A 16,072-nucleotide genomic window follows, 5' to 3' on the forward strand; every position below is an offset into this window, starting at 1 on the left:
AGGATTATGCTCAGCACATTTTTATTTGTATGTGATATTAATGATACAGTTCCATGATTTCTGCATTCTGTTGGGTTACCTTTCTCTAGAAGGGCACAGATAAGGATTTATTCCCATCAGTTGGCCAAGTAGCTGTCTTTCAAATTTCTTGGAATAGATGAGTGAGTGCCTTCAATGCTGAATCAGTTTGCATAGCTGCCTTTTCATGCTGTTTAAAAAAGGTATTTACAATGAATAAATCATTGGTCTTTCAAAAATTCTATCATGCGATCTCCAGAATGTTTTCTGCCATCAACACCATATTTTCCAACTACTGATCCTTCCTATTTGTTTCCAACTTTTGCATTCCAATCACCAGTAATTATCAATACATCTTGATTGCCTGTTTGATCAATTTTAGACTGAAGAACTTGTTTGAATTCTTCAATTTCATTATCAATGGGCTTTGTGGTTGGTGTGTAAATTTGAATAATAATGCTATTAACTGGTCTTCCTTGTAAGCATATGGATTATCCTAAGAGAGACAGAATTGTGCTTCAAGATAGATATTTGACAGTAAATATGAAGCCATTCCTCTTTAATTTCACATTCCTGGCATAGAAAACCACATAATTGTTAGATTCAAAATGGCCAATGCCAGTCCGTTTCAGTTCACTAATGCCTAGGAGTCCTGGTGTGGTGCTGTGGTATAAAGCATGGGACCACAAGGTTGTTCTAAACCACAAGGTCAGTGGTTCAAACTCACCAGCTGCTCCTTGAAAACCCTATACAAGGTCACTATAAGTCGAAACTGACTAAAAGGCACTTAACAACAACAACACCTAGGACATTGATCTTTATGTGTTCCATTCCATTTTTGACGACTTCCAATTTTCTTAGTTACATACTTCTTTATTTCTAGGTTTCAGTTATAAATGAATGTTTATAGCTGTTTCTTCTCATTTTGCATTGTGCCAATCAATAAATAAATGGTCCTGGGGTGGCGCTGTGGGTTAATGAACCAGACTTCAAAGCTGTTTGAACTGCAAGGTCAGCAGTTCCAATTCACCAGCTTCTCCTCAGAAACCCTATACAAGGTTGCTATGGGTCAGAACTGACTTGATGGCACTTAATAACAGCAACCAAGCTTCACTCCATTCACATCATTAAGAACAACTCTGCTTTGAGAAGGCAGCTCTTCCCTAGTTGTATTTTAAGTGCATTCCAACCTGTGGGGTTCGTCTTCTGGCAATATATCTGACAATATTCTGGTGCGAATCATAATGTTTTGATGTTATGGCCCAATTTCTGACAGGGCCTTGCTGCTCTATGTAAGATTTTTCAGTGGCTAACCGTTCTAATGTGCCCAGCCTCTCCTTCTTCCTAGTCTGTCTTAGTCTGGAAGCCCCTCTGAAACCTGTCCCCCATAGGTGACCCTGCTGGGATTAAACATACCAGTGGCCTAGCTTCCAGCACCAAGCAACACACAACCCTCCATAGCCCGTATGGCAGAGTGCCAGGTGGAGAGATGGCCTAGCTTGTATGTTGTGAAGTGCTGTTAAGTCAGTTCATATTCATAGCTATTCTGTACAGCGTTTCCAAGGAGCAGCTGGAGGGGTTGAATAAATGACCTTATGCTTAGCACTCCTGTGCTTATTCTACAGCGCTGCACTAGGATTCCAGAATATTTAATGAAGAACTGTAATTTTTTAAAAGTTGCCAAATATTTGAAGACATTAGGAAAATGCTATTCTATCAGGTGTGAATAATTTGTTGTTGTTGTTATTGTCAAGTGCTGTTGAGTCAGTTCCAGCCTATAGTGACTCAATAGAGAGTTTCTGAGGAACACGTGGTAAGCTTGAACTGCTGTCCAACGCATTAACCCACATCACCACACCTGGACTCCATGCATGACTAGAATTTGAAATATTTGAGTTGGGAGTTTTCATAGGCATTTTTAAATAGCACCACAAGCTTACAGGTTTACAGATGACAACTGCATTAATGTCATCCTCTTCAACTATCTCACTTTACAAATGATACAATCAAGCCTTATGATGAAAATGTGAAGTTCTAGAGAAAATCTGTGGATGTCCCAAGGACTTCAATACTTTACCAACTACAGAAGACTTGGATCTTAGACCCACCCTTCACAGTAGTCATTGCTGGGATTTAATGGTTCCAAATTTTCAGATTAGGGAACTAAGATTTTTATAAAATCTTAATGTCCTTTGCCCTATAAATAGGATGTAATTTGATTATATAACATTAAATATTTGTTTTAGAGAAGCTGGTAGTGTAGCGGTTACGAATTGGGCTGCGAACCTCAGGATCAGCAGTTCGAAACTACCAGCTGTTCCGTGGGAGAAAGATGAGACTTTCTGCTCCCGTAAAGATTTACAGCCTCGGAAACCCTGTACAGGGTCGCTATGAGTCAGAACTGACTCCACGGCACATAACAACAACAACAACATTTTTAAATTAAAGTAACTTCACGATCTTTCACTCTTGTCACAAAATGACTAGCCCAAACCAAGTCTGAGGTCCCACTTCTGTATGTAGAGTTCCAGATTCCTAGATATTCTCTTTCAGCAAACATCCACTTACTTCCTGCTACCTTCTGCTCAAAGATAGCTCTTACCAACATCATTTTTCTTTTCCCTTTTTTTTTCTGGGTTTTCCTTAAAATACCTTAAAGACCAATTACCATTTTGTTTATTTAGGAATACATGTTTCCCTTTACTTATTAGAAATTTAAAAATTCTATGCATATCTTATCAGTTTATCTCAGAAAAGTGGTAAGTAGGAAATGGATAGCATGATCTTTGTTCCTTAATGAAACAGCCACAGGGACTGAGAACTCAGATTAGAATCCCTTGACACTTCGTCTTCAAGGAACTCTGGTAGCACAGGGGCTGATGTGTTTGAACTGCTAGCAGTTCTAATCTACCAGCTGTTCCACAGGAGACAGATGAGGCTTTCTGGTCCCGTAAAGGTTTACAGCCTCAGAAACCCTACACAGGGTTGCTGTGTGTCAGAACCAACTTCCTTAGCACATCACCACCCTACCAAAATTAGAGTTCTACTTCAGTCTGACCTTACAAGGGACTCCAGCCAGTCACACCATCATTTACAGCCACTTTTTTGCATGATAATAAACCACACACTCATATCAAAATATCACTTCCCTGTTCTCCTTTTATGACCTGTGGGAAATGTAACACCCACCTAAAGTCCCCTCCTCTGGGGTTTATTGGGCGCTGTTTTCCCACAGACAGTCCGTGCTACCTTCAGGAGCAGGGCCCCTAAACCTGTTTGAAACAAAGTAAAGAAAACAGGCATTTGTCACAAATTCCGATATTTCCAGAGTATTATATGAAGTTGGTGCATTCTGGAAATGTGATTTGACAAAACTTGTTTCTTTTGGCCTTTTTTTAAAAAAAACTGGGGAATAAGACTCATAATTACATTTTGGGTTCCTTGTACTATTTAAGGAGTTCTGTGATGGGAGTCCTGGGGTGGTGCTGTGGGTTAATGCGCTGGACTGCAAATTCGGTTTGAACCACAAGGTTGGTGGTTCACGCTTACCAGCTGCTCCTTGGAAACCCTGTGTAGGGTTGTTATGGGTCAGAACTGACTCTACGGCACTTAACAACAACATGACATAGCGGTTAACGTGCATGCTACTATCGGAAGGGTCTACTGTTGCAGCTCACAAGCGCCTCTATAAGAGAAAGACTGGCAGTCTGCTTCCACAAAGATTTACAGCTTCGGAAACTTTGTGTGCCCCTTCCCCTCGGTCCTAAAGGGTCAAAATCAACTTGGTGGGCATGGGTTTGATTTCCTGTGCATTCTTTGGAAGTTACCTTTTTCAAGATGAGTCCATATTTGTGGGAATACTGTGTTTTCAGGTGCCCTAAATTGTATGCACTTGTCAAGGGAACTAGAAGACAGTGCAGAGCTCAGGAGACTTCTGTGTCCCACATAATTTGCTCCACAGAGTCCAGGGTGTCCCACATAATCCTACCCCAGAGTCAAGAGGAGCATATGTGCCCCACATAATCCTACCCCCAGAATTCAGAAGGGCATGTATAGTCCACCTAGTATGTCTTAGAATCCCTATTTCATAACAAAATTTCAGAAATGCTCCTGGATTCTGCATGCCTTCCATTAAGGAGAAAGCAACACAAAATTCAAATTGGAAAATAATTGGATCATGATAGGGTTACTAAGGAACAGAAACACTGATACTAAAGAAATATTCTTCAGAGAGCCTTAATTTTCTTATCAACTACCTGGGCTGTGAAAAACCACAACCCTTCAATTTATCTATTATTTTAACCAATTTTGGGGTTCTGAAGAAAAATTATTTTTATAGTTTTTAAGAATTCTGTTCAATTTCTCTATTTGTAAAACGTATAGGAGGTGGAGAATCTGTTTCTGATTCTAGCAGCAATCCTTCACATTGGAGATATTCGGTTCACAACTCTCACAGACGCCGACTCAACATTTGTGTCTGACCTCCAGCTTCTGGAACAAGGTCAGTGCAACCATGAACTTCACTGATGTGCAGTTTGTAAAGCAGCCAGTAGATGGAGACATACTACAGAAAAGTAAGAAGGAGTGACCCTTACAAGGTGCTGTAGGATAAGCACTGAACTGCTAACTGTAAAGTCAGTAGTTCAAACCCACCAGCTGCTCTTTAGGAACCCTATCCAGGGTCGCAGTTTGTCAGAACTGACTTGAAGGCACTTACCAACAACGATGGGAGAGATCAAGGAGAAGAAGATACAAAAACAAAAGACCTGTATCTAATTTGTACTTATGTATTATAAATTGTTACAGAATTCTGGTAGTGTAGTGGTTATGAGTCAGGCTGCTAACCTCAAGGTTAGCAGTTTGAAAGTGCCAGTGGTTCCGTGGGAGAACAATGAGCCTTTCTGCTCTCATAAACATTTACAGAATGAAACATTATACAGGGTCACTATGAGTCAGAACCAACTCCACAGCACACAACCACCACCATTATAAGTCACTGACATTATGGTGGTTCTGTAGGATAAGCCCAGGACTGCGAACTACAAAGTCTGTGGTTCGAGCCCACCAGCCATACCATAGGAGAAAGATGAAGCTTTCTTGCCCCCAAAATTTTGAAAAGCCTTGGAAACTCTATACAGGGTTGTTGTGAGTAGGAATTGATTGATGACACACACAACATTATACATGGCTATGAGAATAAAGAAGATGGACATTTACATTATGATATTTTAAACTCCATTAACAACATTGATTCATCAACATATACTTGAGTTTAATTATACTGAGCTAAATAGTCTTCTTCCCCACCTCCTATACCCTGTATATTTTAGGGGGTATGTCATTAACATTAACTAAAGAAGCTCTGGTAGTATAGTGGTTACGAATAGGGCTGCGAACCGCAAGGTAAGCAGTTCGAAACTACCAGCTGCTCCATGGGAGAAAGATGAGGCTTTCTACTCCTGTAAAGATATACAGCCTCAGAAACCCTGTACAGGGCTGTTATGAGTCAGAACCGACTCCACGACACATAACCACCACCATCATCATTAACTAAATGCTTGAAATAAAATCTAAGATAAAGATCTTGCCCCAAATCTATATTTACTTTGAAGTTTTCTTGTTAGTCACTCCCAGATTTCTACAAAATACCTTAAAACCACAGCCTATCAATAACCAACATATCTTTACTTGATTTCAAAGTCATCTAAGAATTCAGAGAAACAGTCTGTACCACGTGCAAGAACAAGCAGGAAAACTGTGTTGTGATTTAAAGAACCAAAAGAATTTGTTTATATTTTGATTACTATAAGTGATTCCCTTGTTGAATTTGACAATGAGGAGTCCTGGTAAGATGCCATAGGCTAAACACTACACTGAAAGGTTAGTTTGAGTCACAAGATTGGAGGTTCCAACTTATCAATCATTCCTTGGAAATACAGGGTCAGTATGAGTCAGAACCACCTGACTCTAGTTAACAACAGCAGCAGAGGTGGTTGAGTCTTCTGTAAGACGTACATTTTATAATGTGCCCATGCTGTTGTTGTTACGTGCTGTGGAGTTGGTTTCGACTCATAGCAACCCTGCACAGGGTTTCCGAGGCTGTAAATCTTCATGGAAGCAGAAAGCCTCATCTTTCTCCAGCGGAACAACTGGTAGTTTCAAACTGCTGACCGTGAGGTTAGCAGCCCGATTTGTAAAAGTTACAAATGATAATAATAAACTATAGTATTCTTGCTATCAAAAAATATACTAATTGTGTTTTCAATTCTGCTTAAATTTTAGTAGCTGGGATGTTACAAGTATCTGCAGATGAATTATTGTCTGCTTTAACAACTGATATTCAATATTTTAAAGGTGAGTTTTTCTATATTCTGATTTTCACCTTTGTGTAATTTGTTGTTATCTCTGAAATGTGGAAATTAAGCAAAGTTCTGCCTTATTTTTCCCAGTAAAATTATTTTTATGAATTGAATGTTAAATAAGAAAAGCATCATAAACCCATTGCAAACTATGTGCTCGAGAATTAATTTTAATTAACTGGTCACATTTTCTACCTTACCAAACATTTGGTGGGGGGGGAGAGTCATCAATCAAAGAGGATTCATTCAATTGAAAGTTGGTTCCATAAGTATGTGTGATTCCATGATGTCCTATTCAATAAAGAAATAACCTTCTCCTGTTACCTCAATTGACCAAAATAATAGCTGGGATATTGGGAATTTTTTTTTACTTGACGGGCACTATGAAGTGGGCATAATTACTTCCATTTTAACTTGTGATAAAGCTAAGATTTAAAAATAACGTTGAATGTCACTTACTTGTAAATGGTATACTGAGGATTAGAATCAAATGCTAGCTGACTCCCAAGTTTAATCACTGGTCATCTACATTCTCTACTCAAAGGCAAGGAGAATGGTTCTGGTACATGCTTATCAAATATTCATTAGAAATTATTGTCTTACCAACCTTTCTGTTAACATAATTGTGAGTTCGCACCATCTAACTGAGCATTTTTCTGAAAATCGATCACAATGATTCTTAACTGCTCTCCCTACTGTACTCACCTGCCCAATCTTAGGTGTGTGGCTGATACATTTTGCCTCATTCTTACACTCATATTTTCCCTTGTATACTTCCTAATTTAAGGAGCTCTGGTAGCATAGTGGTTACGAATCGGGCTGCGAGCCGTAAGGCCAGCAGATTGAAACGACCAGCTGTTCCACGGGCAGAAAGATGAAGCTTTCTGCTCCCGTACAGATTTATAGCCTCAGAAACCCTGTGCTGGATCACTATGAGTCAGCACTGACTCCACAGCACTTAACAACAACAACAACAACTTCTTAATTTAATGGAAATGTTCATTTGAAACTTAGCTGCTCAAGAGCCATGTTTGATAGTTTTTCCATTGAGGTTGTCAGACACATCAAGAGCCATGTTTGATAGTTTTTCCATTGAGGTTGTCAGACACATCAAGAGCCATGTTTGATACTTTTTCCATTGAGGTTGTCAGACACATGCTAGTTCTATCCCATAAATACCTTTCAAACATATTACCTTCTCTTCATTCCAGTTGCCATTGCCTTACTTTATCCTTCTTGCCTACTACCAGAGAAACAGTCGGCTGCCTAGTCTGAGACCTGGTTCTACCCATTTTGCCTTCCTTTGATATTGCTTCAGGAATGAGCTTTCTGTATTGAAACTATTTTCATTCTAGACTATCAATCTTTCAAACACAGTCCTCTTCCTATACAGGGAAGTTAATCATGTAATGATGGTGTACTATGTCTGTTAGTTGCCTGTGTCAGACAGGATATCACAGTCCACAAAGACTGTGTTCTGCATCCTATTTGGGGAGTAACAACTAGGACTAGAAGCTCGTGAGCAGCCACCTAAGGTGTACCTGTTGTTCTCTCCCTGTGTGGAGGAAAGGAGAATGATGAAACCTGAAGATGCTTGGAATTAATTAGTCCTGTGGACTAATGGAATCAATAGTCATCCCTCTCCATGATGCTGGGACATCAGGAGAACTAGATGGTGTCCGGCTCTGCCACTACCAACTCTTCTGAAAGGGACCACATTAGAAGGTCCTGGATAGAGTGAGAGAAAGTATGGAACAAAATTCAAAATTATGAAAATGACCAGGCTTGCTGGTTAGAACAACACTGGAGGAATCTGAGGCTTGGATCCTCACTCACAATTCAGATCTGGAACTGAACTCACTCTCATGACTCAATTTTCTGCCAGAAATTAGATAGGGGGACTATATGGGGACAGCAACCCTAGCAAAGTATGCACACCATGGAATGGTCAGCCCTTCAAGATCACAAGGGCAGCATTTTCCTAAGACCAAAATTCAGAACATTGGGAAAGAAACACAATGAGATGGAAAGAGGAATCCTAGTCAGGAAGAGGACTACCTGATGTTCCCTGGAGGGGATCGCAATCACTGAACTGAAAAACACTCTGATATGTTGACTGTAAAACAGATAATCTGCCCTGTAAACCTTCGCTCAGTTCCTAAAAAAGCAAACAAAAAAACAATTTGCTTCCAAAATGTTTCAGCCTGAAAATCCTATGGCACAGCTCTGCTCTGCACACCTCGAATCTCGTCTGAGTCAGAATCAACAGCTAACAACAGTAGTATGTCCTTCATTGTTTGTGTCATAGCTAACTTTAATGTTTCATCTGCAGTTCTTTTTTCCAGTGATATTCTTGCATCTAACAATACTCAGCTCATGAAGTACTCCAAATACATTATCCTTTTCTGAGAAAATTTAACTCACCATTAATATAAATGACAACATATGTCAAATATTAATATGAATGACAAACCACCAGTCACTCATCTGTCAGTTTTTTAAATACCATCAGGGCCATCTATGGTGCACAGATTTCAGCAGAGGCTCTAGACTAAGTCAGACAAGGAAGAAGAAGAACTGTACTAGTTATTTCTGAATGGTTAGCCTGAAAGCTATATGAATACAGTGCTGGAAGATGAGCTCCTCAGGTTCGAAGGCACTCAAAATACGACTGGGACAGAACTGTCTTCTCTAAGTAGAGTTGACCATAATGATATAAATGGAGCAAAGCTTTCAGGACCTTTATTTACTAATGGGGCACAATTTAGAGTGAGCAATAGATGCAAACATCCACTAAGAATCAGAATGTGGAATGTATGAATTATGTATCTAGGAAAATTAGAATTTGCCAAAATCAAATGGAAAGCGTAAAGATTGATATGGTAGGTGTTAGTGAGCTGAAATGCACTAGTATTGCTCCTTTTGAATCTAACAATTGTATGGTTTATTATACCATGAACATCAAATTGAAGAGGATTGGTGTCTCATTCATCCTCAAAAGATCATGTCAACATCTATCTTGAAGTACACTGCTATCTGTGATAGGATAATATTCATACCCCTAGAAGGAACACCAGTCAATACCACTATTATTCAGAATGACTAAAGACTAAAACGTTGTAGTATAACATCAAATACATCATAAGAAAAAAACAAAACAAAGGTCATTAAAAAGAAAAGATAGAAAGGAAATACTAAAAAATGCCTGTCAAAAGAGACTCTAAAACTTGCTCTTGAATATAGAGAAGTTAAAGTGACTAGAAGAAATGAGAAAGTATAAAGAGCTGAACAGAAAATTTCAAAGTGTAATTGTTATTGTTGTTAACTGCTGTTGAGTCAGTTCCTACCCATAGTGACCATGTATATGGTTTCTGAGGAATGGCTGGTGAACTTGAACCACTGACTTTGCATTCCAGTGCAGTAACCCACAGCACCACACCAGGACTACAAAGTGTAATTGAGAAGACAAAATAAAGTATTATAATGGAATGTGCAAAGACCTGGAGTTAGAATGCCCAAGAGTGAAAACATGCTCAGTATTTGTCAAGCTTAAAGAACTAAAAAAAATATTAAAACCTCGACTTGCAATATGAAGGATTCTCTGGGTAAAATGGAGTCCTGGTGTGGCACTGTGGGCTAATGCGTCAGACTGCAAAGTTATCTGAACTGCAAGGTCGGTGGTTCAAGTTCACCAGCTGCTCCTTGGAAACAGGGTTGCTATGGGTCGGAATCAACTCAATGGCACTTCACAACAACAACAATGGGTAAAATGGACTCCTGGTATGACCCTGTAGGATAAGCATTCAAATGCATTGTCGGTTTGAACTTCAAGGTCAGTGTTTCAAATTCACCAGCTGCTCCTCAGAAACAACATGAACAAAATACTGAACGGTGCAGAAAACATCAAAACAAAATGGAAAGAATACACAGAATCACTTCATGAAAAAGAAATGGTCAATCTTCCACCACTTCAGGAGGTGCCATGTGATCAAGAGCCAATGGCACCGAAGAAAGAAGTTGAACCTGCACTGAAGGGCACTGGCAAAAAGCAAGTCTCCAGGAATTGATCGGATACGAACTAAAAACTTACAGCAAATTAATGCAGCATTGAAGGCACGCACTCATCTATGCTAAGGAACTTGGAAGATCGCTACCTATCCAAATGATAGGAAAAAATGCGTATTTATGCCCATTCCAAAGAGAGGTAACCCAATGGAATGTGGGAATTATTGGACAATATTATTAATATCATGTGCAAGAAAACTTCTGCTGAAGATAATTCAAAAACAGTTGCAACAGCACATTGACAGGGAACTGTCAGAAATTCAAGCTGGATTCAGAAGAGGAAGTAGAACTTGGGTTATATAATTTCTGACATCACATGGATTTTGGCTGAAAGTAAACACCAGAAAAGATGATTACTTGTGCTTTGTAAACTATTCAAAGGGTTTTCACGATGTGGAACATGAACAGTCATGGGTAACAATACAAAGAATGGGTATTCCAGAACATTAATCGTGCTCATGGGGAACTTGTACATAGGCCAAGAGACAGTTGTTCTTTGAAGAGAAAAAAAGGAAACTGAATAGTTTAAAGATCAGGAAAGGTGTGTGCCATGGTTGTATTCTTTCACCATGCTTATTCAGTGTATATACAGAGCAAATAATCCAAGAAGCTGTTCTATATGAAGAAGAACCTGGCATCATCAGGATTAGAGGAAGACTCGTTAACAACCTGGAATATGTACATGATACAACCTTGGTTAATGGAAGTGAAAAGGACTTAAAATACTAACTGAATGTAAATTAAAAACCACAGCCTTCAGCTTAGATTGCACCTCAATAGAAAGAAAACAAAATCTTCCCAATAAATAACATAAAGATAAATGGACAAAAGACTGAAGTAGCCAAAGACTTCATTTTGGTTGGATCCACAGTCAACACTCATGGAAGTAGCAGTCAAGAAATGATTAGAAAAATCTACTACACAAGAACATTCAAAGCTGTAAAGAGCAAAGATACCAGGTTGAAGACTAAGTTGCACTTAAACTAAGCACTGGTGTTTTCTGTAGCCTCATATGCATATAAAAACTGGCCAAAGAATAAGGAAGACCATAGAAGAATTGGTGCATTTGACAAGATTATTGAAAGTACCATGAACTCCCAGAAGAAGAAACAAGTGTGTGTTGCAAGAAGTACAGCCAGAGTGCTCCCAAGGAGCCAGGATGGTGAGACTTTGTCACTCAAACTTCAATCATGTGATCTGGAGGAACCAGACCCTGGAGAAGGATATCATTCTTGGTGAAGTAGAGGGTCACCGGAAAAGAGGAAGACCGCCAATGAGATACATTGACACGGTTGCAGCAGCAATATGTTCAAGTGTAACCATTGTGAGAATGGTGTAGGATCTGGCAGTATTTCCTTCTGTTGTGCTTGGAATCACTATGAGCCCGAGGTGCCTCTATGGCCCCTAACAACAACCACATGATTGAGCACACCTATTTTCATTGCCACATTGTGTTGATCCACCTTGATGACTGGACTTGTAGCTCTCTTACTCATCATTGCTTCCTTGCTTAGACATCAGCTATTCTCAAAAACAATTCTTTGTCCTCCAAGAGACTGACAGCTGTTTCACTCAGATGGCACACAGCCATTATTCTATTATTCGATTCTCTGCTGAGACAGAGATGCAATGATTAGTCAGTTTAGCCAAGACCTTCTTCCTATCTACACTCCTATTCCGGCCAATTCTAAATCATCCAAAATCTTTTTTTTCTTTGTGTCTTTTCCAAGATTCTTAACATTCATAGTTTCAATCACTACCTCTTTAAGAATGACATAAAAACATCTATCTTAGGGCCAATCTTGATTCCCAACTCCACACCCAGGTTTCCAAATGACAGGTTTTTCAGTATCCAAACCAATGAATTGTTATCAGAAAACTTATTAAGAGGGACCCTGCTGAAAGTTTGTTCATTAGCTGAGAAAATTATACAACCTATATGGAGTCCTGGCATGGCGCTGTGGGCTAATGCATCAGACTACAAAGTCATTTGAACTGCATGATCCATAGTTCAAACTCACCAGCTGCTCCTTGGAACCCTATGCAGGGTCGCTATTGGTCGGAATCAACTCAACAACACTTAACAACAACATATGGAAGTAAAGATTGTGGTCAAAATTTATAATAAATAAGATGAAAACATAGATGACACATATATTAGGAGAAATTTTTACATAAATACTGAGAAAATTCACAGTTCATAATTGTTATTGTTTTAAGTGCTAACGAGTTGGTTCCTACTCATAGTGACCCTATGAGTTTCCCAGGAGTGGCTGGCAAGTTTGAACCTCTGACCTTGTGGTTCAAACTGAATTGGCAGTTCAGTGCTTATCCTACAGCACCACACCAGGACTCCATATAATCATAGTAAAATTACTCTTTTCATACTTTGACAGTCTGTGCGTGTATGAAAGATAAATAAAATGTGGACAGTTTTGTTTGTTTCTAAATAAAGGTAACACTTATTCTGAAATCTCTCTCTTTGTCTACAATTTTAGGAGATACCATCATTCGGCGACATAGTATAGAGATTGCTGAATTTTACCGGGATCTCTTGGCCAAGTCGCTGTATAGTCGCTTGTTTAGCTTTTTGGTGAATACCATGAATTGTTGCCTTCACAATCAAGATGAGCATAGCAGGTAAGAGATTATGGGATGCTGGCCCCTATTGCAATTCGTGTCATAGCCTACTTAAAGGTGGGGCTCTTAAAGAAGTTTCATAATGCAGTGCGACCCTTAAATTAAAGCATTTAATTCTAATAGTGGTTTAACAGAAAGTACTCATTCAGTTACTCTTTAAAGTTTCAAGTCCCTTTCCTACTCTCACTCCTACCTTACACACAGACTGTGAATACATTAAATTATCTTTCATGAATAAATATGCAAACATATTCTTTCTGCACTGAAGGTATATATGGCCAGATGTACACCAAGATGTATCAAAAATGTATAATTCTTGAAAGAATGCTGCAGACAATCCCAGAATATCTAAGGTATTCAAGTTTTCTGAATACTCCATTTTTTCCCCCCAGAATTTATTTGATGATGAATTTCAGATCAGAATTACTTTCTCTTGTTTTCAGCCCTGTTTTGCATACTATTTTACAAAGTGTCTCTATGGTAATTATTGTGGCTTTAGTCGTCTTTAAGCAGGAGCTTCACAGGGCTGTTTGGTCATCTAAAAATTGTAGCTCTTCTGGCATTTTGTCAATGGAAAACCATGTTAGTATTCTTGTCATTAGTAATGACCTTGGAGTAGATTACTGAAAGCAAAATTGCACCCAGAAGTCTTCACACATAGGCTTGCCTTTGAATGAAACCTTTTCAGAATACCTTTGATGTCTGTAGAATTCTTCACTAAATCCCTGTAAAATTGCTGCCACTCGAGATTTTCTCGAAGCACTAGAATAAACTAGCATGTCTTGTTAAATGAATGTAGACAACCCAGAAGATTTCAAGGCAAAAGGGATGTTAAGATTCTTATTAAAATGTCCACATATAAAATCCATTGCATGTACATCAGCTTATTCAATATACACTTTGTGATTTGAGGGTAGATATGGAATTATCTGTATCCAAGCAGATGTCCTTACTATGTTAGATAGTGAGGACTCTTGAGTTTGTTAATATTTCTTATATCAATTAATCTTTTATTTTCTTGTATGTGTGAAGATTATTCATAGGATGATATTAATATTCTCAGTTTCCTAAATTAACCAAATACAAAAGTATTGGCAGACATGCTGAGTCTGTGTAGAGTAAGCGTTGGAATGCTCATCACAAAGTTAGCAATTGGAGCCACAACTACTCTGCAGGAGAAAGATGAAGCTTTCTTCTGCAAAGATTGACAGTCTCGAAAATGCTACAGGGTTGCTATGAGTCTGAACCAAATCAATGGCACTTAACAACAGCAACAACAAAATATGGCATTTTAAGATAAGGACTAGATGTTGATAAAAAAGTTGGTGATTCAAAATTACCAGGGACTTCTCCGAAATCCTATATGTTGTTGTTGTGGTTGTTGTTAGGTGCCATCGAGTCAGTACTAACTCATAGATACCCTGTGCACAACAGAATGAAACACTGTCCGATCTTGGGCCAACCTCACAATTGTTGCCACGCTTGAGCTCATTGATACTACCACTTGGCCAATCCATCTTGCTGGGAGTCTTCCTCTTTTTCTCTGACCCTACACCCTACCAAACATTATATTCTTCTCCAGCGACTGGTCCCTCCTGACAATATGTCTGAAGTATGAGAGATGAAGTTTGGCCATCCTGGCCTCCAAGGAGCACTCTGGCTGCACTTCTTCCAACACAGATCTGTTTCTTCTTTTGGCAGCCCATGGCATTTTCAATATTCTCCTCCTACACCATAACTCAAAAGCTTCAATTCTTCTATGGTCTTCCATATTCACTGTCCAGCTTTTGCATGCATATGAGGTTATCGAAAATACCATGGCTTGGGTCAGGTGCACCTTAGCCCTTAAGCTGACATCTTTGCTCTTTAATACTTTAAAAAGGTCTTGTGCAGCAGATTTGCCTAAAGCAATACATCTTTCGATTTCTTAACTTCTGCTTCCAAGAGTGTTGATAGTTGATCCAAGAAGAATGAAGACCTTGATAACGTCAGTCTTTTCTCCATTGATAAGAATGTTGTTTATTGGTCCAGTGGTGAAGACCTGTTTTCTTTACATTGAGATGGAATCCATACTGAAGGCTGTGGCGTTTGATCTTCATCAGTGAATACTTTAAATCCTCTTCACTTTCAGCAGGCAAGGTTGTATCATCTGCATATTGCAGGTTGTTAATTAGTCTTCTTCCAATCCTGATGCCACCTTTTTCTTCATATAGCCCAGCTTCTCAGAATATTTGCTCAGCATACAGGTTGAATAAGTATGGTGAAAGAATACAACCCTATCGCACAACTTTCTTAATTTTAAACCATTCAGTGTTCCCATGTTCTGTTCCAACAACAGCCTCTTGGGTCCATGTACAGATTCCTCATGTGTTTCAGAATACTCATACTTTTCAGTGTTGTCCATAGCTTGTCGTGATCCACACAATCAAAAGCCTTTGCGTAGTAAATAAGCACAAGTAAAGATCTTTCTGATATTCTCTGCTTTCAGCCAAGATTCATCAGACATCAGCAGTGATATCCTTCATTCCACATCCTCTTCTGAATCTGGCTTGACCCTGTGGAAGTTCTCTGTCAATGTATGCTTACAGTCGTTTCTGTATTAACTTTAGTAAAACTTTAGTTACGTGTTATATCAAAGATACTGTCCGATGATTTCCTTATTCCATTGGGTCTCCTCTCTTTGAAGTGGATACAAATACAGATCTCTTCCAATCAGTCAGGCAGATAGTTGTCTTCCAAATTTCTTGGCATAGATGAGTGAGTGCCTCGTGCTGCATCACTTTCTTGAAAGATTTCAATTTTTATTCCATCAAGTCTTGCCTTGTTCTTTGCCAATTCCTTCAATACACTTTGGACTTCTTTGTTAAGTATCATTGGCTCTTGATCATATGCTACCTCTTGAAATGGCTGAACATTAACCATTTCCTTTTGGTACAGCAACTCTGTGTATTCCTTCCATCTTCTCTTGATGCTTTCTGCATCATTCAATA

At 39.0% G+C, this 16,072-nt stretch overlaps 1 protein-coding gene across 1 annotated transcript in view; it reads left to right on the forward strand.

The window, feature by feature from the left end:
• The window catches only part of MYO16 (myosin XVI), a 912,243-nt gene that overhangs the window by 514,331 nt on the left and 381,840 nt on the right, over positions 1 to 16,072 (forward strand). The window contains exons 17-19 of the mRNA XM_006851537.1: positions 4,402 to 4,519; positions 6,301 to 6,372; positions 12,941 to 13,082. Coding sequence (XP_006851600.1) covers positions 4,402 to 4,519; positions 6,301 to 6,372; positions 12,941 to 13,082 — 332 coding nt within the window. The remainder of the gene's footprint in view (positions 1 to 4,401; positions 4,520 to 6,300; positions 6,373 to 12,940; positions 13,083 to 16,072) is intronic.

The sequence above is a fragment of the Chrysochloris asiatica genome, unplaced genomic scaffold, assembly GCF_000296735.1.
Source record: "Chrysochloris asiatica unplaced genomic scaffold, ChrAsi1.0 scaffold00029, whole genome shotgun sequence".
Classification (NCBI taxonomy): domain Eukaryota; kingdom Metazoa; phylum Chordata; class Mammalia; order Afrosoricida; family Chrysochloridae; genus Chrysochloris; species Chrysochloris asiatica.